Raw genomic sequence first — 23810 nt, 5'->3', positions numbered from 1 at the left:
ATCCCTAACGGTACTCCATTATTTTGCAGGGATCAGTCATCCCCCGATCAAAATAAGATCGCCGATCCTGGATGTGCATTTACATCCGCGATTCGGTCTAACCTAAAACCTTGTAGCTGACTTTGGCATATTGGGATCAACTATCTTAGCAGTCGTTACTCATGGTACCACTGATGTGCAACATGGTCACACAATCTACCACGATCAGACCGTCACCATCTACCCAGGTATTCCATTTTCTCATTGCTCTGTGTTAGAGTAGTAGTACTTGTTAGTTATTTTCTTTTATTGACTGGGACATGTTTACTGTAGTAGTAGTACAATTTAATATTATATTTTTAACCCTCTCGCCTTCTCTTTCATTGTTGTACTACTTATTGTAGTACTAGTAGGAGTACTTTTTACCTTGGAGGACGCGTATAGCTAGCTAGGCCCTTGAAGACTTGAACCCACTAGGTCCCACCATTTTTGTTTTTCCATATCTTACTATCTCATCCATGTAGCCAAGAATGGCTATATATAATAAGCCGGTTATTTTACTTCCTCTATACCAGAGTAGTACTATTTGCTGCATAGTACTACTGACCACCATATTTGAGCACAACATTATTATGCATGGACCTGACTATGTACGTCACCATGTATCCAGATCTGAGATGCCGCGTGTACCAGATGAACGGCGCCGAGTTCGATCCCCGTGTTGCTACGTGGGTGCCGAGGAACACACTTGGAAAGTACTCGCTTTTCATTAGGGATAGCTAGCCCATTGTGAAGCGGATACACTACACCACTGTTAGAATAAAACGCTAATGCAAGATCATAGACGACACACCAAGGCACGATATTTGTTAACTAGGTTCACCGATATGGCTACATCCCCGGGGCATGACTACGAGCGCTCCTCCCCAAGATACCACAACACCGGCCGCCCGGGCGCCGGCACAAGCCGTCGGCTCCCCCGCGTACCTGTTGCTATCAAGTCGTCATGGGTTACAATGTGTGGTGCCCCTCCGTATATAAGAGGCCTAGGATACAAGTGTCTGACTATGATCTTGCATTAGCGTTTTATTCTAACAAGTGGTATCCGAGCAAGGTTCGGAAAAGGCCGCGGTTGTTGATCTAGAAGGAAGAGAGTTGAAGGATTGATCGGGTTGATGTGATAATCTGCGGCGGACTGACGCGTAAACTGCAAGTTGCCGGAGAGATTGTTTGGCGACATCGACGGGATCGTGATTCTTTTGGCCAGATGGAAGCAATCGAAACTAGCAGATGACGTGAGCAAGGCACTTGGCGAGATTGCATCGTGTTGGACCAAGCGGTGGCGCACGCACACGAAAGCAAGTCTGGGCAAGTCACGCGGGCAGCCGAACGTGGCTGCGGCGGTTGTGGTTGCATATAGATTTGATTCAGCGGCGGCTAGGGCAGCAGCCTACTCTGTTCGGTAGCAGCAAGTTCGGCTGGCGCAACAGGCGCGGTCGGCTGGTGGCCCAAAGGCCTATCGCACAGGAGGGTTTGGGATGTAGCCATATCGGTGAACCTCGTTAACAAATATCGTGCCTCGGTGTGTCGTCTATGATCTTGCATTAGCGTTTTATTCTAACAACCACAACACTGATGTAAGGACAAAAAAACTGCCAGGAGAAGACACTTATAAGGGCAGAAAAACTGCCAGGACACTGTTTCTCCCGGCAGATAGAACTGCCACAAGAACGGCTGCCGGGGATTACTTCTCCCGACAGATAAACTTCTCCCGGCAATTTCTCTGCCTCAACCCATGTATGTGTCGGCAGTGCATTTTCTCCCGACAGATTGGTCCGGGCACATGAAACTGCAATTGCCGGCAGTTCAACTGCTTGCAATAGCATCTTTACCCGACAGTCATTATGCCAGCACTTTGATTTCACTAGCAAACTATTGTAGCCATCCCTAATGTAAATCCATTTATATTTAGCCAATCAGGTCACACCACATAATTTATACATACACTTCAAAGTAACATATAGGCCTCATCGAAACCCTTGAACTTCATTCAATAAACGTATAAGCAGGTTGTGGCACAAAAGGAGAAGTACATATATGTTTCTAGATGTGCCACGCAACCAAAATGAATTAGTGCCACAAAGGGAAAAGTACATATGTTTCTAGATGTGTCACACACTAAAAACGAGCATACATGGCTATGTGCCAAAACAAACAGAATTTGTCAATGTTTCCAGGTTCAACAAACAAGGCGCATTACATTACCAATCCACCAACTTAATTGTAGGTCTTGCAAACCTTCAACGGCTTGTAGATTATCCAATCCTCCATCAACTAGTGTATCAGGATAAGCCACCAACAATAGACGCCATCTCATTCAAATAATGTGCTTGTATCAGGATAAAAAGTTTGTCGTGGTCACCTTTGGCAAAACTTCTAAAATGGATGCAGAGACCTCTAACTCGATTTGATGCGCCTTAGATGATTCCTTCTCCCTCTCGATGATATGGCTGCAAAATAAAGCAAAGTGAAAAGGATTGGTTCATTCTGTAAATTTGTGACAAGGACACCTTCAAGTTTAGACTCAGATTTTCTTCACTAATCTCCGGTAGACCTGGAGTTCAAGTTTCTCCAACGAGGTAGACACCACATTTTATAACCCTGCAAGAGAAATAAGCAATCAGTGTCCCCGTACAAATAAGTAGGAAGCAATCAGTTGCATCGGAGGGTTGAAATTTTTCAGCACACAAATATGTGAAGTTACGGATCTTCATGTCTATCAAGGGCTTGCTTAAGGAATCTGAGATCCCCTCTCCTAAGTGAAGTCACAATATCTGCCAAATGAAAGATTAAATCACCACTTGTACAAATCAAAATGGTTATGGGGAAACCTTCAGGTAGGCTATTTCATTTCTCCGCTGTATTACCATTTCAACTTTGTTGTTTACTAAAATGGACTAAAATGGTGCAGGTTCCTGTGTACAGGTGTTGTGAATCAGACCACAATTGCAATAATCTTTATATTTGCATTTCAAACTATAACATAAGAATTTACAGCATAAAGAACTTAAAGGGTACTAGATGTACGATACAAATGTCCAGTTTGAGTTGTACGCACATATATTAAAAATTTACTATGCACCCACATGCAAAATTACCATAAGTGGTCACCATATTGTCCTAACACACAACTAAGAATGAGGTTTAAAAAATATGTTTACTTGGGGAATCAGAATATCAGATCCATTTTGTTGCAACATTTTTTCTCTTCTATTTAGTAAAAGAAGCACGAATTAATACCTAATACATTCAGCAACAATTCAAGTCAGTAACATTAACTGATAAACTAATTAAGTTCATGTGACCTTTTTGGGGATGTAAAAACCAAAATAGCAGTAGGAATATCACTATCCATATCAAAAAACTGCACTTGTTCTGTCCAAATATCAGACATACAAAACACAAATAAACAGCTGAGAAGAACCACACAATTGAAAACTACTCCCTTTGTAAATAAATGTAAGATATTTTAGGTTACTAAATTAGAACTAACTGCAAAATTTCAACACTATATGAGAGCCCCTTACTAGATTACTAAGGGCTAAATGGCATTGGTAGCAAAGAAATCTCACCGTCTGTCTAGAAGTAGAGGAGGTGGTGTTGCTCGAGCGACGAGGCAGATGACGTAGGCAGTGCTGCTCGGACGAGGAAGTAGAGGCGAGGCGACACTACTTGCAGCCAAGGACGTAGACGATGCACTACCTGGGGGAGATGACGTTGTAGACGCTGCTTGGCAGAGAGGACAAATAAGATGCACACAGATCACAGGAAAAACAACCCAAAAAGATTATTTCAGTGAAAACACCAAGTGAAAATTAGAGAACAGTTTGCAAGAATTACATCTAGGAGAAAAGAGCACGATACTCAGCTAGCATCATGACCCATGTTCTTCCATTTTTAAGATTTAGGAGCATTTCTCCCCATTTCCATTACTAGAGACTGATAATACTCAACCACATGTCTAAGATTCGGGGTACCCTCAAAACATCACAAACTATGCCACCCAGATAAGCACTAATACCAAACCTTGAGTCCTTGACGCAAAACCTAAACAACAAGCACCCAAAACCTCCAAATTATCAGCAACAAAACAACAATCTTATTGCAGAGATGAGAACCATGTTACAAAAAACAACAAGGCTAACAAATCATATGTCAATCCATGTATTTTGTTTTAAAAAATCTTAACATAGAAGGAAAACAACATGTGTGCAGAGATGAGAACCATGTTACAAAAAAGAATTCTGCTGACTTAGGTCAAAGCTCAAATGATAACTGGAAAGCAAGTATACATGATCCTGATTATAGTTTCCAATTGTTTCTATAAAATCTGTACCACAAGTAGACAAAGATTACAACATTGATATTGTTTCTTACCACATCCGTATCTAGACAAATCTAAGACAAGAATTTTGGGACGGAGGGAGTAAAAACAAATGGCTAGTTTGATCACTTAACAACACAATGAAGTGCCTCCCTGGTGAAAACATCCAAAAAAATATGAAAATAAACTGTTCTCATAAGCGTAAAATATAGTAAGAAATGAGCACAAAGTATACTTTTGATGGTGTAATTCAATAACTGGGATATTATGTGTAGTATAACAAATTAAAAAGTATCATATATGAATCATGTTTTTAAATATACAACAGCGCGGACAGCAATCATAAGCTTAAGAGTATCTTACATCAGAAGGGGTTGCATCATAGTTTTGATGTGCAAAATTGTTTCCACATGAAAAGTGAAGTTAATGGATCTAAGAAACTAAACCATATATGGTATTCTGGTACATACATGAGATTTAACAGTAAAGCAGAATAAGACTTCAATTCCACTTCAAATAGATCAGGAAAACATACAATAAAAAAGATGCAATCAGTACAAGAGTAGAAATTTATGTGTACAGACAACATATTCCTGATATGTACTAATTACGGGCTCTGTGATTAGGGGAAGGCATTAAGAGATAGTATAGCAAGGAGCACATCAGTGAACTGAATAGTGAACTGAATCATGCCATTTCAGGAAATTTTCAACACCATATCAGTGCCCATTACAAGATTACTAAGGGCTGAATGAGAGAAATAGCAAATAAATCTCATCATCAGTTGAGAAGTAGAGGAAGTGGTGCTAGGGGAGGGGCAAGGACATAGATGAGGCGCTATCCAGGGGAGATGATGTACTCGAAATGGCACTGCTTGGCACAGAGGACGAATAGGAGGCATGCTGCTCAAAGGATAGGAGGACCAATTACACGACATATAACATACAAATTGAAGAACTAAATCAATGTTATAACCATGTTAAATCAAATCATATAAGCTACATGGATCCTTGGATAACCATCAGGTAGCAAAGCATGTTTCAAAGTTTCACAGAGAAAAATCTAGAGTTGATTCAGTTTCTTCTCAAAAATCTCTACTTCTAAGTGAACTACAGTACTTTCCTACATCTCTACTCTACAGAAAATAATTTCCTTAATATCTTCACATCAAGTGCAAGATTCAGATGTCTACAGATTAGAACAGACAACATCTAAACAACACATTTTTAAGTACTAACTAAAAGCAATGGCAGTGCCAGCCATAACAACTATATAACGTAATTACAAGTGCGTAATTTTATTCATTGGCATTCTAACCATGCTGCGAGTGCTGCTGTGATGGGTGTCACTCCTGCAATCTAGTTCCAGTGTCCACAACACAAGTTCAGAAAAGGATTGCTTACCTTGGCGTGTAGAGGATGCTCGTGGAGAAGTTGCTGCCGGAGGAGAGGAGCTCCTGGAGGTTGAAGCGACTGCTCGAGGAAGAGAAGCCGGCTGGTGGAGGACGGCAGTAGATCTAGGTCGCGGGAGAACGGAACTGAGTGCGGAGGTGACGCTGCTTGGGGGCGCCCAGGGAAGGGTGGATGGCGGCACGGGCGTGGGGGTGTTGGTTGGGGAGGAAGCTAGCACCGGCGGCGACGAGTGGTGGTCAGCCTCCGCGGCGGCCATGGTTCAGGCGAGGACCTAGGTTGGGGGCGGCGCGCATGGTGGTCGAGGAAGACTTGGGGATAAGATAAGGTCTGAAGGTAAATTTGGGAGGATTTATTCTTTCGGAGATCTAAATTTCGGCCTCTCGCGCGCTCCTCCTCCCGCGCCAGCGTGCATCTAGGCCAATATTTTGGTGTGGGCCCAGAAACAGGAGCCGGCAGATAAGATGCCTGGCCTTAGTTGTGCCGGCAGATTATGTGACCCAAGAACTGTGTATAATTGCTGGCAGTGCACGTGCCCTGGTTGTGCCACTTCTACCTGCAGTTGCAATTGTTGGAAATATGCTCTAGAGGCAATAATAAAAGTATTATTATATTTCAATGTTCATGATAAATGTCTTTTATTCATGCTATAACTGTATTATCCGGAAATCGTAATACACGTGTGAATACTTAGACCACAATATGTCTCTGGTGAGCCTCTAGTTGACTAGCTCGTTGTGATAAACAGATAGTCATGGTTTCCTGACTATGGACATTGGATGTTGTTGATAACGGGATTACATCATTAGGAGAATGATGTGATGGACAAGACCCAATCCTAAGCATAGCATAAAAGATCGTGTAGTTCGTTTTGCTAGAGCTTTGTCAATGTCAAGTATCTCTTCCTTCGACCATGAGATCGTGTAACTCCCGGATATCGTAAGAGTGCCTTGGGTGTATCAAACGTCACAACGTAACTGGGTGACTATAAAGGTGCATTACAGGTATCTCCGAAAGTATCTATTGGGTTGACACGGATCGAGATTGGGATTTGTTACTCCGTATGACGGAGAGGTATCTCTGGGCCCACTCGGTAATGCATCATCATAATGAGCTCAATGTGACCAAGGTGTTGGACACGGGATCATGCATTACGGTACGAGTAAAGTGACTTGCCGGTAACGAGACTGAACAAGGTATTGGGATACCGACGATCGAGTCTCGGGCAAGTAACGTACCGATTAACAAAGGGAATTGCATACAGGGTTTGATCGAATCCTCGACATCGTGGTTCATCCGATGACAACATCGAGGAGCATGTGGGAGCCATCATGGGTATCCAGATCCCGTTGTTGGTTATTGACCTGAGAGCGTCTAGGTCATGTCTGCATGTCTCCCGAACCCGTAGGGTCTACACACTTAAGGTTCGGTAACGCTAGGGTTATTAGGAAGACTAGTATGTGACTACGGAATGTTGTTCGGAGTCCCGGATGGGATCCCGGACGTCACGGGGAGCTCCGGAAGGGTCCGGAGGTAAAGATTTATATATGGGAAGTTGTCAAACGGACATCGAGAAGTTTCGGGGTCATACCGGTATTGTACCGGGGCCACCGGAAGGGTTCCGGGGGTCCACCGGGAGGGGCCACCCCTCCCGGAGGGGCACATGGGCTGCGTGGGGCAGGGAGCCAGCCCGTGGTGGGCTGGACGCACCCCCTCCCTTGGGCCCTTGCGCCTAGGGTTGAGGGGGGAACCCTAGAGGGGGCGCCCCCTTGGCTTGGGGGGCAAGCCACCCTCTCCCCCTCTCCCCTTGGCCACCGCACCCCCCCTAGATGGGTTCTAGGGGGCCGGCCCCCTTCTCCCTTCCCCCTATAAATAGAGGGGTGAGGGGAGGGCAGCCGTACCACCCTCCAAGGCGCAGCCCTCCCCTCCCCAACACCTCTCCTCCTCCGTTGTGTGCTTGGCGAAGCCCTGTCGAAGTACTGCCTCTCCACCATCACCATGCCGTCGTGCTACCGGTGGAGCTGTCTTCCTCAACCTCTCCTTCCCCCTTGCTGGATCAAGAAGGAGGAGACGTCTCCCGTCCCGTACGTGTGTTGAACGTGGAGGTGCTGTCCGTTCAGCACTTGGTCATCGGTGATTCGAATCACGTCGAGTACGACTACATCATCACCTTGCAAGCTTCCGCACGCAATCTACAAGTGGTATGTAGATGCAAACTCTCTCCCTTGACTCGTTGCTTAGATGAACTCATAGATGGATCTTGGTGAAACCGTAGGAAAAATTTTAATTTTCTGCAACGTTCCCCAACAGTGGCATCATGAGCTAGGTCTATGCGTAGTTCTCTTTGCACGAGTAGAACACAATTTTGTTGTGGGCGTGGATTTTGTCATCTTACTTGCCTCTACTAGTCTTTTCTTGCTCAACGGTATTGTGGGATGAAGCGGCCCGGACCAACCTTACACGTACGCTTACGTGAGACCGGTTCCACCGACTGACATGCACTAGTTGCATAAGGTGGCTGGCGGGTGTCTGTCTCTCCCACTTTAGTTGGAGCGGAATCGATGAACAGGGCCCTTATGAAGGGTAAATAGAAGTTGACAAAATCACGTTGTGGTGATTCGTAGGTAAGAAAACGTTCTTGCTAGAACCCAATTGCAGCCACGTAAAAGATGCAACAACAATTAGAGGACGTCTAACTTGTTTTTGCAGCGATTGATCATGTGATGTGATATGGCCAGAAGTTGTGATGAATGATGAATTGTGATGTATGAGATCATGTTCTTTGTAATAGGATTCACGACTTGCATGTCGATGAGTATGACAACCGGCAGGAGCCATAGGAGTTGTCTTTATTTTTTGTATGACCTGCGTGTCATTGAATAACGTCATGTAAACTACTTTACTTTATTGCTAAACGTTAGTCATAGAAGTAGAAGTAGTCGTTGGCGTGACAACTTCATGAAGACACGATGATGGAGATCATGATGATGGAGATCATGGTGTCAAGCCGGTGACAAGATGATCATGGAGCCCCGAAGATGAAGATCAATGGAGCTATATGATATTGGCCATATCATGTCACAACTATATAATTGCATGTGATGTTTATTATGTTTATGCATCTTGTTTACTTAGGACGACGGTAGTAAATAAGATGATCCCTTACAAAAATTTCAAGAAGTGTTCTCCCCTAACTGTGCACCGTTGCTACAGTTCGTCGCTTCTAAGCACCACGTGATGATCGGGTGTGATGGATTCTTACGTTCACATACAACGGGTGTAAGACAGTTTTACACAGCGAAAACACTTAGGGTTAACTTGACGAGCCTAGCATGTGCAGACATGGCCTCGGAACACGGAGACCGAAAGGTCGAACACGAATCGTATGGAAGATACGATCAACATGAGAATGTTCACCGACGATGACTAGTCCGTCTCACGTGATGATCGGACACGGGCTAGTCGACTCGGATCGTGTGACACTTAGATGACTAGAGGGATGTCTAATCTAAGTGGGAGTTCATAATTTGATTAGAACTTTATTATCATGAACTTAGTCTAAGACCTTTGCAAATATGTCTTGTAGATCAATGGCCAACGCTAATGTCAACATGAACTTCAACGCGTTCCTAGAGAAAACCAAGCTGAAAGATGATGGCAGCAACTATAAGGACTGGGTCCGGAACCTGAGGATCATCCTCATAGCTGCCAGGAAACAATATGTCCTAGAAGGACCGCTAGGTGACGCTCCCGTCCCAGAGAACCAAGACATTATGAATGCTTGGCAGTCTCGTGCTGATGATTACTCCCTCGTTCAGTGCGGCATGCTTTACAGCTTAGAACCAGGGCTCCAAAAGCGTTTTGAGCACCACGGAGCATATGAGATGTTCGAAGAGCTGAAACTAGTTTTTCAAGCTCATGCCCGGGTCGAGAGATATGATGTCTCCGACAAGTTCTACAGTTGTAAGATGGAGGAAAACAGTTCTGTCAGTGAGCACATCCTGAAGATGTCTGGGTTGCACAACCGTATGACCCAGCTGAACATTAACCTCCCTAGATGAGGCGGTCATTGACAGAATCCTCCAGTCGCTCCCACCAAGCTACAAGAGCTTTGTGATGAACTACAGCATGCAGGGGATGGAAAAGACCATTCCTGAAGTGTTCTCGATGCTGAAGTCAGCAGAGGCTGAAATCAAGAAAGAACATCAAGTGTTGATGGTCAATAAGACCACTAAGTTCAAGAAGGGCAAGGGTAAGAAGAACTTCAAGAAGGACGGCAAAGATGTTGCCGCGCCTGGTAAGCCAGTTACCGGGAAGAAGTCAAAGAATGGACCCAAGCCTGAGACTGAGTGCTTTTATTGCAAGGGGAAGAGTCACTGGAAGCGGAACTGCCCCAAATACTTAGCGGATAAGAAGGCCGGCAACACCAAAGGTATATTTGATATACATGTGATTGATGTGTACCTTACCAGTACTCGAAGTAACTCCTGGGTATTTGATACCGGTGCCGTTGCTCATATTTGTAACTCACAGCAGGAGCTGCGGAATAAACGGAGACTGGCGAAGGACGAGGTGACGATGCGCGTCGGGAATGGTTCCAGAGTCGATATGATCGCCGTCGGCACGCTGCCTCTACATTTACCTACGGGGTTAGTTTTGAACCTTAATAATTGTTATTTAGTGCCAAGTTTGAGCATGAACATTGTATCTGGATCTCGTTTAATACGAGATGGCTACTCATTTAAGTCTGAGAATAATGGTTGTTCGATTTATATGAGAGATATGTTTTATGGTCATGCTTCGATGGTCAATGGTTTATTCTTAATGAATCTCGAGCGTAATATTACACATGTTCATAGTGTAGATGCCAAAAGATTTAAAGTTGATAACGATAGTCCCACATACTTGTGGCACTGCCGCCTTGATCACATTGGTGTCAAGCGCATGAAGAAGCTCCATGCCGATGGACTTTTAGAGTCTCTTGATTATGAATCGTTTGACACGTGCGAACCATGCCTCTTGGGCAAAATGACCAAGACTCCGTTCTCCGGAACAATGGAGCGAGCAACCAACTTGTTGGAAATCATACATACCGATGTGTGCGGTCCAATGAGCGTTGAGGCTCGCGGAGGATATCGTTATGTTCTCACTCTCACTGATGACTTGAGTAGATATGGGTATGGCTACTTAATGAAACAAAAGTCTGAGACCTTTGAAAAGTTCAAGGAATTTCAGAATGAGGTAGAGAATCAACGTGACCGAAAGATAAAATTCTTACGATCAGATCGTGGAGGAGAATACTTAAGTCACGAATTTGGTACACACTTAAGGAAATGTGGAATCGTTTCACAACTCACGCCGCCTGGAACACCTCAGCGAAACGGTGTGTCCGAACGTCGTAATCGCACCCTATTGGATATGGTGCGGTCTATGATGTCTCTTACTGATTTACCGCTATCATTTTGGGGATACGCTCTAGAGACAACTACATTCACTTTAAATAGGGCACCGTCTAAATCCGTTGAGACGACACCGTATGAATTATGGTTTGGAAAGAAACCTAAGTTGTCGTTTCTAAAAGTTTGGGGATGCGATGCTTATGTCAAGAAACTTCAACCTGAAAAGCTCGAACCCAAGTCGAAAAAATGCGTATTCATAGGATACCCTAAGGAAACTGTCGGGTATACCTTCTACTTAAGATCCGAAGGCAAGATCTTTGTTGCCAAGAATGGATGCTTTCTGGAAAAAGAGTTTCTCTCGAAAGAAGTAAGTGGGAGTAAGGTAGAACTCGATGAAGTACTACCTCTTGAGCGGGAAAGTGGCGCAGCACAGGAAACCGTTCCTGTGATGCCCACACCAACTGAAGAGGAAAACAATGATGATGATCAAGCTACTTTGGATCAAGTTACTGCTGAACTTCGTAGGTCCACAAGGACACGTTCCACACCAGAGTGGTACGGCAACCCTGTCCTGGAAATCATGTTGTTAGACAGCAATGAACCTTCGAACTATGAAGAAGCGATGGCGGGCCCGGATTCCAACAAATGGCTTGAAGCCATGAAATCCGAGATAGAATCCATGTATGAAAACAGAGTATGGACTTTGACAGACTTGCCCGATGATCGGCAAGCGATAGAAAACAAATGGATTTTTAAGAAGAAGACGGACGCGGATGGAAATGTTACCATCTATAAGGCTCGACTTGTCGCTAAGGGTTATCGACAAGTTCAAGGGATTGACTACGACGAGACTTTCTCTCCCGTAGTGAAGCTGAAGTCCGTCCGAATCATGTTAGCAATTGCCGCATACTATGATTATGAGATATGGCAGATGGACGTCAAAACGGCATTCCTTAACGGACATCTTAAGGAAGAGCTATATATGATGCAGCCGGAAGGTTTTGTCGATCCTCGGAACGCTAACAAAGTATGCAAGCTCCAGCGATCCATTTATGGACTGGTGCAAGCATCTCGGAGTTGGAACATTCGCTTTGATGAGATGATCAAAGCGTTTGGGTTTATGCAGACTTATGGAGAAGCCTGCGTTTACAAGAAAGTGAGTGGGAGCTCTGTAGCATTTCTCATATTATATGTAGATGACATACTCTTGATGGGAAATAATATAGAATTTCTGGACAGCATTAAGGCCTACTTGAATAAGTGTTTTTCAATGAAGGACCTTGGAGAAGCTGCTTACATATTAGGCATCAAGATCTATAGAGATAGATCGAGACGCCTCATAGGTCTTTCATAAAGCACATACCTTGATAAGATCTTGAAGAGGTTCAAAATGGATCAGTCCAAGAAGGGGTTCTTGCCTATGTTACAAGGTGTGAGATTGAGCTCGGCTCAGTCACCGACCACGGCAAAAGATAAAGAAGAGATGAGTGTCATCCCCTATGCTTCAGCCATAGGATCTATTATGTATGCCATGCTGTGTACCAGACCTGATGCAAACCTTGCCATAAGTTTGGTAGCAAGATACCAAAGTAATCCCGGCAAGGAACACTGGACAGCGGTCAAGAATGTCCTGAAGTACCTAAAAAGGACGCAGGACATGTTTCTCGTTTATGGAGGAGACGAAGAGCTCGTCGTAAAGGGTTACGTCGACGCTAGCTTCGACTCAGATCTGGATGACTCTAAGTCACAAACCGGATACGTGTATATGTTGAATGGTGGAGCAGTAAGCTGGTGCAGCTGCAAGCAGAGCGTCGTGGCGGGATCTACATGTGAAGCGGAGTACATGGCAGCCTCGGAGGCAGCGCATGAAGCGATTTGGGTGAAGGAGTTCATCACCGACCTAGGAGTCATACCCAATGCGTCGGGGCCGATCAAACTCTTCTGTGACAACACTGGAGCTATTGCCCTCGCCAAGGAGCCCAGGTTTCACAAGAAGACCAGGCACATCAAGCGTCGTTTCAACTCCATCCGTGAAAATGTTCAAGATGGAGACATAGAGATTTGCAAAGTGCACACGGATCTGAATGTCGCAGATCCGCTGACTAAACCTCTCTCGCGTGCAAAACATGATCAACACCAGAACTCTATGGGTGTTCGATTCATCACAATGTAACTAGATTAGTGACTCTAGTGCAAGTGGGAGACTGTTGGAAATATGCCCTAGAGGCAATAATAAAAGTATTATTATATTTCAATGTTCATGATAAATGTCTTTTATTCATGCTATAACTGTATTATCCGGAAATCGTAATACACGTGTGAATACTTAGACCACAATATGTCCCTGGTGAGCCTCTAGTTGACTAGCTCGTTGTGATCAACAGATAGTCATGGTTTCCTGACTATGGACATTGGATGTCGTTGATAACGGGATCACATCATTAGGAGAATGATGTGATGGACAAGACCCAATCCTAAGCATAGCATAAAAGATCGTGTAGTTCGTTTTGCTAGAGCTTTGCCAATGTCAAGTATCTCTTCCTTCGACCATGAGATCGTGTAACTCCCGGATATCGTAAGAGTGCCTTGGGTGTATCAAACGTCACAACGTAACTGGGTGACTATAAAGGTGCATTACAGGTATCTCCGAAAGTATCTGTTGGGTTGACACGGATCGAGATTGGGATTTGTCACTCCGTATGACGGAGAGGTATCTCTGGGCCCACTCGGTAATGCATCATCATAATGAGCTCAATGTGACCAAGGTGTTGGACACGGGATCATGCATTACGGTACGAGTAAAGTGACTTGCCGGTAATGAGACTGAACAAGGTATTGGGATACCGACGATCGAGTCTCGGGCAAGTAACGTACCGATTGACAAAGGGAATTGCATACAGGGTTTGATCGAATCCTCGACATCGTGGTTCATCCGATGACAACATCGAGGAGCATGTGGGAGCCATCATGGGTATCCAGATCCCACTGTTGGTTATTGACCTGAGAGCGTCTAGGTCATGTCTGCATGTCTCCCGAACCCGTAGGGTCTACACACTTAAGGTTCGGTGACGCTAGGGTTATTAGGAAGACTAGTATGTGACTACGGAATGTTGTTCGGAGTCCCGAATGGGATCCCGGACGTCACGAGGAGCTCCGTAAGGGTCCGGAGGTAAAGATTTATATATGGGAAGTTGTCAAACGGACATCGAGAAGTTTCGGGGTCATACCGGTATTGTACCGGGGCCACCGGAAGGGTTCCGGGGGTCCACCGGGAGGGGCCACCCCTCCCGGAGGGGCACATGGGCTGCGTGGGGCAGGGAGCCAGCCCATGGTGGGCTGGCCGCACCCCCTCCCTTGGGCCCTTGCGCCTAGGGTTGAGGGGGGAACCCTAGAGGGGGCGCCCCCTTGGCTTGGGGGGCAAGCCACCCTCTCCCCCTCTCCCCTTGGCCGCCGCACCCCCCTAGATGGGTTCTAGGGGGGCGGCCCCCTTCTCCCTTCCCCCTATAAATAGAGGGGTGAGGGGAGGGCAGCCGTACCACCCTCCAAGGCGCAGCCCTCCCCTCCCCAACACCTCTCCTCCTCCGTTGTGTGCTTGGCAAAGCCCTGTCGGAGTACTGCCTCTCCACCATCACCACGCCGTCGTGCTGCCGGTGGAGCTGTCTTCCTCAACCTCTCCTTCCCCCTTGCTGGATCAAGAAGGAGGAGACGTCTCCCGTCCCGTACGTGTGTTGAACGCGGAGGTGCTGTCCGTTCAGCACTTGGTCATCGGTGATTCGAATCACGTTGAGTACGACTACATCATCACCTTGCAAGCTTCCGCACGCAATCTACAAGTGGTATGTAGATGCAAACTCTCTCCCTTGACTCGTTGCTTAGATGAACTCATAGATGGATCTTGGTGAAACCGTAGGAAAAAATTTAATTTTCTGCAACGTTCCCCAACAGCAATGACATTAAGTATTTTTACCGGCAGTAGCACGATCCCCGGCAGATTTTCTGCCCTTGATAAGGTATTTCTCCCGGAAGTTAATTGCCCCTAATCAGGTGTTGTGGTGTAGTGATGCCACCTTCCGTGCACGACATCGAAGGTCTGCCGTTCATGAAGCATGATTGTGTCTTCAGTGCGCACCGCCAGATGAATGACATGCTGGGACACGCTATCCCTGATTTATGCCGCTTCAACTTGGATGAGTCTTCATCGTGTGGAACCGGACTAGAAAGCTGCGACAGTGATTCATGTTGCCCACCGCTATGGATTATGCCATCCATGGAGAACACCTGGGACTGGAACCTGGAGGAGGACATGTAGCCCATCTATAACATGTAAGTGAAGTATGGTAAATTGTGAACGTTAGCGTTGTGAATATATGTAGACTAGTCATGCATAAATTTATCACATGAAGTGGAGATATACTTGTGTGGCATACTGGCATTTGTCCTTTAGAATTTATTACTAGTCAATGTACGTGCAACTTGTGTGGTTGTTGCACGGGCTCCAACATGCTCTTTGAGAAGAAAAAAAATGTGGCACAACTTTGGATATAGGTGACGTGGCGGCATCATACAGTAGCATCGTTTGCTATAGTTGTAGTATACTCCCACTAGGACGACAACTTCTATAAAACCTTGCGCTTGGCTCTTTGCCTCTTCGGGAGGTTCAACAGTTCGTACTCGTGTGAACCTTGCACTTGGCTCTTCGCCTCTTCGGAAGGTCCAACAATGATGATACTACAATACAATATGCTTCTGGCAATCTGACACCGATTGAACTGCTGCACGTCCACCGTGAGGGCGAGGGCGAGGGAGAGGGAAAGGGCGCTGTAGTCAAAACCCTCTCCTCGTCATGTGAGCCACCGCACGTGTGGGCGAGGGAGAGGCGTAGTAAGCAAGCTTCTCCTCGTTTGGCGAGTTGACGGGACACATCAAAGAAGTACTAGTACTAGTCCATATTGCGTCCTTTTCGGTTAATATGGCTTAATTTGAAACGAGAAAAATACACTGGTGGTCAACATATATAACAATACGCTCTTTATGGTCACTATATAGTTTTGCGGTGATTATACGATCACTAGCTCATCGTAGAGCACCGTATTGCACCCTACTGACCGGCCACATAGTCGACGTGGCACTTTGTTGGCTAGTTAAATTGTCACCTGGTTTTGGATCCCACCTGTCAGTTGGCAGAGCAAAGAAATCAATTAAACAAAACTTTACACAGGCGCGACAGGAGTCCAACCCTTACGCGTGAACCACCCTGGTTGTGTATGTGAGTGCATGCACGTGTACTCCCTCGGTCTTCCAATAAAGAGTGTACATCGGCAAAAAAAGAGTGTACATCTACGCTTCCAATGCATTTAGCCTTTAATCTAAATCGATATTGATTGACTAATGCACCAACTTGTGCTCTAGCTATAGGCTACATGTCTATCCTTAATTACAGCATGCAACAACCTTCATTTAATCTTCTTCTCTCAATGGTTGCATGCACACATAAGTCTGCTACTTTTGGGAGTCAATTATGCCCTGGTCAATGTATAAATCTCTAAATGTACAGTCTTTCACGAACGTATGGAGTAGGTTGATCACTTGAGCGTGAGCGTGTGTGTTACGTCGTGTGCTTTGTGCCGCATGGGTGCATGAGTGTTGCGTGCGTCCATGTGTACGTGTGAGTGTTGCATGTTGCATGCATGCATGAGGCTTGTACTCCCTCCCATTGACATGTTCATACTTAAAGCTTCATTAAAAGGTTGCATGCAAGAATTAAAAGATAACTCACCAATGCATGTAAAAGTTTTGGTCATTTGTTCCTCACGCATGCATTCCAATTAATACGTTCGTAAACACTACAAAAAATATGTCAACTAGTGACCTCCACTATTGGTCACTGAAAGGTCATAGTTTTCAATTTGTGACCTTTTTGTGACCAAAAACATAAGGTCAAAAGCTGGGGGTCATTAATTGACTATAGCGACCTTCTCTGTGAGAAGGTCGTAGACGTTTACGACCAAAACAGAAGGTCGTTGAACCCATGACCTTCTGTTTTGGTTACTAGCTGACTGCCTAGGACACGCCGGATCCGACATGGCAATCTAACGTGGCAAAATTGTGACCAATTCATAAGGTCATTGACAAGATTCAGCCCGGTCCGATTAGGTATTTTAGATGGGCCGAGCCCCATAATTCAGCCCATTTGTTGATTTTTTTCCTATGCTTCGAGTAGCTACATGGGCCTAGCCCAACAATTGGGATTTCATGAGCTTCTTCCATTTTCTGGGCCTCATCCCTTTTGCAATCTATTCCCTTTTTTATTTTTTTGAGATTTTATTTTGTTTCATTTAATTAAACAGTCCAGTGCCTATTGGGTTGTGGCCTTCTTCAGCCCAATTATTTGTCCGGTATTAGATCTCAGCCTTTTGGACCAGCCTCTAGCCCAGTTACACACACATACATCCAACATTATTTCATATTAAAATCAAGAAAACTACATATGAAATTCAAATCATCCATCGCATCACATCAGGTTTACATAACAAATCATCTCAGGAATACATTTCCTTACACAGGAATATAGAAGGAGCAGAGGGAATATGCAATAAGACAATTATGGATGTAGTTTAGACAGGAGAGTACAATCAGGTTTACACGTACATCCTACAACTTGCCATCCTACAACAAGAAGTATATAACAGGAGAGTACAATGGATTTCATTGCTCTCTCTTGCGAGACTTGCTCCAGCTGCGACAACTTGCCATCCTACAACAAGAAGTATATAACAATGAACTTCAAGACCATTATAGGAGCTAAACGCCCAATCAACACGAAGTGCTCAAAAATGCCTTAGCGCATGCATTCAAAATTTAGACACTTGACATAGCCTCATCAAGCATGCAATAAATTATAGAAAGTAAACAAGGACCAGACTTTACAATTACAGACACATCCATCAATCCATGAGGCAAAATCATGTGAATCCAAAAGGAGGCAGGAAGGGATACCAATTTTGATCCAGAGGGGCTACAAGTGTGGCCTTCTTCCGGAAGAGGTTGGCCCTAACGCACCTTGTATCAGAGGCGCTGGGAGCTCATAGATTGTCCTGGTCAGTGAGCAGGTCCTCGCATCCGGTCATACTGCTAGCCTAAGTACTTGGTATTAACGAACAAAGACTGCAATCAATAGCAGATTAAGCGCCAATTTTCTCGGATGCAAGGAGAAGAACGGGCCAAACAGCACAGAGATGTGGGACAATGTTGTACCTGTAGATGATGTTCGCAGCCAAGGAAGACATGGGGCCAGCCTTGCATGTGTGCGTGCTTCACCGCTGCATGCATCACCATAGCAGCCAAGCAAGTAGACATCATCGACATCTACTCACCGCTTTCCTGGCAATAAAGAAAGAGTCAAACAAAAAAATATTAGACCATGATATGACACCAGACCATAGATTAGTAACTTTAAATCACAAAGTATATCCACAACACCATAAATAGTCCCAAACCCGAGTGTTATTTGAGTATATCGCATGTAGTTTATTTTCATGAGTCCAGAAACATGGAAGGGTTCAATACAGTTTCATATTACAATAGCTCGATAAGTCCATAAATATGTTGTATATGCACGATAAGTCCAGAAACCCCAGTGCTATTTATTTACTGGTTTTACTGAATCACACTAAATATTCTAGCAGAGAGACACTCTGATTTGCCTGTGTGGATCTGGACAATTCCCCTCGCTCTACGAGAAGCTACCGAATAAACAGTTTCACACATCTGTTGATTGGTTTTGATACTCATAACAAAAGGATGCAGCATATAAACAGCAGCTACAGCACAACTACAACGCGGCTCAAACTTCAAGCTGTTATGATGTGCCTGTAGCATGCTGCCTAAGCAACGGCAATGCATAGTGGTACAACCGAGAGATCAGTAGCATCAACACGTTTAGCCCTACTTGGATCACACGCCCACGTACAGGCCCCAGAGACAATTCAACCAAATTGGCCAGGTTCGAGCAGAGCCCAAAGGCAAAAAAAAAGTATATATCAATGCCTACAACCTTCAGTTCAGCACACATCTCTTTAGAACAGAGTAATATTCAGAATTCATATATCAGTATATATTCAGAATTGAACCACCAACGACAGCTTTACTAATATCTCTTTAGTAGAGAGTAAACACCAGCAAACTAATTTCATCTTGAAGGGTAGTTTTGCAGTAGCAACAAGCATTAAAACAAGCTACTCTTGTTACTATAGTGCAGTTCAGTACTATAGTTCAGTACCATATGCCTACAATCAGACACAAGCTTCAGTACAGTCAAAGTATAATTACAAATAGGATTAAGAATCAAACTTGTTACTCATGGGATCGTGGCACAGCGCGTTCAGTAAAGAGTATAACACAAGCTACACTTATAAACACAAGCTTCAGTTCAGTGCAGAAATAAACAAGCCTCAGATTGTGAGCAGCAGTGTTAGATTGTTTACCTTCAGATTTCTTCTTCTCCCACCTCCCCATCCTTCACAAAGCCACCCTCCACCTGACCAAATCAAGCTTTCAGTTCAACAATCAACACCATTCACCTCTTCATCCTCACTATTTCTGCCCAGACAGTCACATGAACAACATTCAGCTACACAGAGAGGAGACAAATCGATCCGAGACGAACAAGGTACTAGGATACATTACCTCCTGCCGTCCACGGGGACGCACTTGTAGTGTCATGCGCCTTGTCAAATGGGATGAGGCCCCCAATGAACTCCGGGATGACATCCTCACTGGCGTTGGCCTTGGCGGCCACCATCCTAGTCGGGCAAGCCCTCGCCATCAGGGGCGGCAAGCTCCTGGGCCTCCTCTGCTAGCGCGCCCTGGTCGGACTCATCGCCGCACTCGTCGTCCTGGTTAATTGCATGCACACAATGACCACCACTATCACAACATGATGTTTATATAATATCTGAAGTGATCTTAAATAGCTAGCAACAAAGTCTACTGCAACATCTCAGTCAATTAAATCACATATGATTGCGGGACTTTGATTAACCAAAATAGTGCAAATCAATCTATTATAAGACAAAATAATGCTCATTTAACAAAATATCAACACCAAGCACTCATTCAACTGCACCAAATTAACTGTACCATAATCTGTATGGTTAATGTTCAAACAAACATGTGAAATCATATTGTCAAATGCATGCACATATACCACTAATATCTTTGCAGCAGCATTTGCCTGCCATTTTACACATTAAAGTAGACTAAGCATGTGAAGCAGTTAGACATGCATCTCCATTTTCACGACACTGTGAATGGTAGCAGAAAACAAAATCGACCAGATTACAGACAGGCAGCAAAGTAAGCAAGCGAGCAAGCAAAACCCTGCAGCTCACTGTTGCAGATGCCATCATCCTTCTTGTGGGTGTAGCGGCCGGCCTCGGGCATCATCGCGGCCAGGAGGAACCCGCCGCCAGACCAGACAAGGGGCGTGGGGCAGGAAGCGCTCCAACTCCAAGGCGGCCACGCGCGGGGCGGGGGCTCCTCCAATGGAGCACGCAGGGCGACGGAGCCGTGCGCGCCTGGACTCCATGTCTGAAGGAGCATGGAACGCGGTGTCAGCATTCCCCTTCTGCCTCTCACGCCAATTGGTGCCTGCCAAATAAATTCAAATCCTTGAGTTGACAGTTACCCATGTTGCTCAGTTTCTTGGTTCAAACAATTAAGCTAAGGTAAAACCATCTGAACTATGTAAGCCTGAATTATGTAAGCCAGATTATCTAACCAAGGTAGCTGCAGTGGTTAAGTTTAATCTTGAACCAGTTAACAGCTTTAATGTAGTCTTTCAGTAAGTAGAAGCTAGTGAAGTACAGCAATGAGCAATCACCTCCATGGCTACCACATTCCATAATACTAGTTGCTTTACGGAGATGCTGGCGTAGCTAATCTCTGGTGGAAGCATTACACCTCAAAGGATACTTCAGCAAACAGAGGCCACACTTTACATTTGAATCTGCGGGAATTTTAACACATACAGGTACTCATATTTGACATAGTTTGGTGAAACGTGACTTATGCTGAGACGAATCTAGTAGTCGAACAGGTTGTGTGCGTGCGCCAATGATCAATAACAGTATACTGACAAAATCAAGAAGGCAAAACCCAAAAAACAAATGTTCAAGTAATAACAGTATAATGACAGCATCATGAAGGCATTTATGCACTGTCTATTGTAGGATACATCCTGAATTTTGTTCGTTGGTTAGAAACTTAATTAGTATATTCTTTGCGAAGATGAAATGAGATGACTGAAGTTGGTTTGGCATTTTAGGCTCCATAATTTCTACTAGCAGCAAAATGTTATGAAATGGACGAACTGAATTATCTGGACCGAGAAAAGAAATGTGGAAACGGTAGTTTCTACTAGGTTCAGATTTCAGAGTTCAAGACCATATTTTACAATTTGTACACAGACTGATAATCCCACATGGCATTGGCACCCAATATTCAGAGTTTGATTACTTTTACTTTTCTACAAGACTACAACAAGTTTCAGACAAGTCCCAAGTCCTAACAATAAAACCTAACATAAGGTCCATTTTCCAAGCAGGATAAGATTAGCACTCCAGTAAATTAAGACCTCAAATTACTCATGAAATTTGTTCCCCCAATAACCAACTACTGCAGTAGTCTACAAGATGACCAAAATAAAACCAAAAATAGCATGACCATGCAGCAAGAATAGTAGTATACATTGTGCATAACAAATGCAGCAAGACATGGAGAGAGGCTCTCACCGGGGGTCCCGGACAGCATGACGACGACCTCGAGGGTCTTGCCGGAGCCACCGTGGGGCAGCTTCACTGGGTACCACATCCGTATCCTGGACGCATCAGCAAAGTAATGAGATGGACCGGCATATTAAGTAGGAGTACAAACTAAATGAGTAGCTGCTGGACTGGAGGGTAAGTTACCAGTAGAGGACGGGCTCGGCGAGCATCTCGAGGAGGGTGATGAATGAGTAGAGGATCCAGTAGGCCAGCCACTACTCGTCGTCCACCTTGGACGGGCTCTCCATGGCGCACACCGACACATACCTACAGAACAGATCCGTTAGTGTCACATCCAACACAAAGATAACCCGTCAGCACTAAAAAGTATCACAAACGATTGACCAACTTACAGAGGGTACAACAGCGTGATGCTTGGCCTGCGCAAGGAAACGAAGAGGCAGAGGATAGCAGACAACACTCGACATCTCGCCCGCAGAAAAGAGTGGAACACCATGAGATTTGCGAGTAGATAGGATGGATACATACCCGACGACGGAGTGGAGGTGGGTGACGAACGCCCATGACTTGCCCATTCTCTCCTTCCAGGCCGGACCGGAGTCAACCTGCGATAATGGGAGGGAAAGGGTTAGGATTTTTGGCGTTGCTGTTCTAGGGGGTTCAGAGGAGAGGGCGACACGGAGGAGAGGGAGGGGGGACGGGATGGGGTGGGGGTGGCGGGAGGGAGCACAGGCTAGTGGGGGTGGCGGGACGGGATGCGAGCGGGCCGAAGCTTACCTGCGCCGTCGTCTGGTCGCCGAGGTTTCTCTGTCGCCGTGCCGATCTCCCGCACCGCACGGGATCATAGTGCGCGGGTCGGCCCGGATCGCCATCGACCGGATCTCGGCCACCGCCGGGGGCGCGAGCGCGAGCAGGGCGAGGGCGGCCAGGAGCGCCGCGGCGTGCGGCGGTGCGGCGGCGGCCATCGAGGTGGTTGGTGCGATCTTGGTGGAGGGGACGGGGAGAGGGCGGAGACGGTGAGATTTAGGATTTGGTGGGCACGCGGTCGCGTGATTTGTCGGTAAAGGCAGGCGACGGGCTGAGGGCTCCTCGCCGTCGACGGGCTGAGGGTCGGCCAAGGTGCGGGGGCGGCGGCGGCTAGGGTTTCGGCGAGCGGGTGCGGGTGCGGGATTGGAAGGGTGGTGAGTGCGTGCGTGGGGATTGGAACGATGGTGAGTGGGTGCGTGGGGTCTGCGGGTACGGTGGGGAGTGGGGACGTGGGCTGCCGTTGGATTCGGGAGTATCCGACGGTGTCTGAGGCATGATCCGCGTGATATCCTCCTAAACCAATCAAAACGCAGCAAGCAATTTAAAGACTTTTTGACTATCTAAATTGGTCATAATCGATTAAAGATAAGTTATTTCATGAAAACTTCATTCTTCAATTTTTTGAATGCTCAAAATGAGTTTTTTTAAAGGATCAACAAAATATTTGTTCAAATAATCTCATATTATGTAGAAGGATGCATCTTGGAATGGCAAACAATGTTGTCTAAGGGAGTTTCTATTTTCTTTGGACGAAAAATCAATTTTTCATTTTCTGAGTGCCCGAAATGAGTTTTTTTGTGAAGGACCTACCATATATTTGTTGCAAAATTGGACCGAATCAATTTTATAAAATACTAGGCCATATTTAATGCACAATTGACAAAATGGTTGGGTCTAAAAAGTTATGATACACCTCTGATGAAAAAGACAAATTCTCACATATTCAGTAGGAAGTGAGTCAAATTTGAACTGCAGTTGCCTCATAGTTTGCTCTTTATTTTTTCCAAAAATCATTTCTAGGTACATAAGTATCTATTTAATCAGAGAA

At 45.2% G+C, this 23810-nt stretch overlaps 1 protein-coding gene and 1 non-coding gene across 18 annotated transcripts; both read right to left on the bottom strand.

Annotated features, from left to right (window-relative positions):
* Window positions 1-2006: 2006 nt before the first annotated feature.
* On the bottom strand, window positions 2007-6155 carry LOC123091540 (lysine-rich arabinogalactan protein 19). Of its 5 annotated transcripts, none has more exons than XR_006443279.1 (3): window positions 3612-6155; window positions 2594-2813; window positions 2007-2489 (listed from the first exon to the last, which is right to left on the bottom strand). XR_006443279.1 is itself a non-coding variant. In XM_044513075.1 (3 exons), exons 1-3 carry the CDS (start codon window positions 6029-6031, stop codon window positions 2601-2603), a joined length of 459 nt encoding a protein of 152 aa, XP_044369010.1. In that variant the 5' UTR covers window positions 6032-6149; the 3' UTR covers window positions 2007-2600. The 5 variants fall into 5 exon arrangements, 2 of the variants coding, with proteins under 2 accessions (XP_044369010.1, XP_044369011.1); XR_006443280.1 differs by having other exon boundaries at window positions 2594-2640; XR_006443278.1 differs by having other exon boundaries at window positions 2007-2813; window positions 3612-5265; window positions 5767-6155.
* Window positions 6156-17635: 11480 nt separating this feature from the next.
* Window positions 17636-23178, bottom strand: LOC543427 (uncharacterized). Of its 13 annotated transcripts, XR_006443271.1 has the most exons (11): window positions 22733-23176; window positions 22348-22560; window positions 22139-22261; window positions 21962-22047; window positions 21052-21177; window positions 20561-20819; window positions 19857-20065; window positions 19655-19769; window positions 18426-18551; window positions 18168-18335; window positions 17636-17925 (listed from the first exon to the last, which is right to left on the bottom strand). It is a non-coding gene; the product is annotated as an uncharacterized protein (transcript). The 13 variants fall into 13 exon arrangements; XR_006443265.1 differs by having other exon boundaries at window positions 19857-20819; window positions 22733-23178; XR_006443267.1 differs by having other exon boundaries at window positions 18231-18335; window positions 19857-20819; window positions 22733-23178.
* Window positions 23179-23810: the final 632 nt, after the last annotated feature.

The sequence above is a fragment of the Triticum aestivum genome, chromosome 4B, assembly GCF_018294505.1.
Source record: "Triticum aestivum cultivar Chinese Spring chromosome 4B, IWGSC CS RefSeq v2.1, whole genome shotgun sequence".
Classification (NCBI taxonomy): domain Eukaryota; kingdom Viridiplantae; phylum Streptophyta; class Magnoliopsida; order Poales; family Poaceae; genus Triticum; species Triticum aestivum.
Note: the sequence above shows the minus strand (reverse complement) of the source record. Positions and strands in the feature narration are given on the sequence as shown.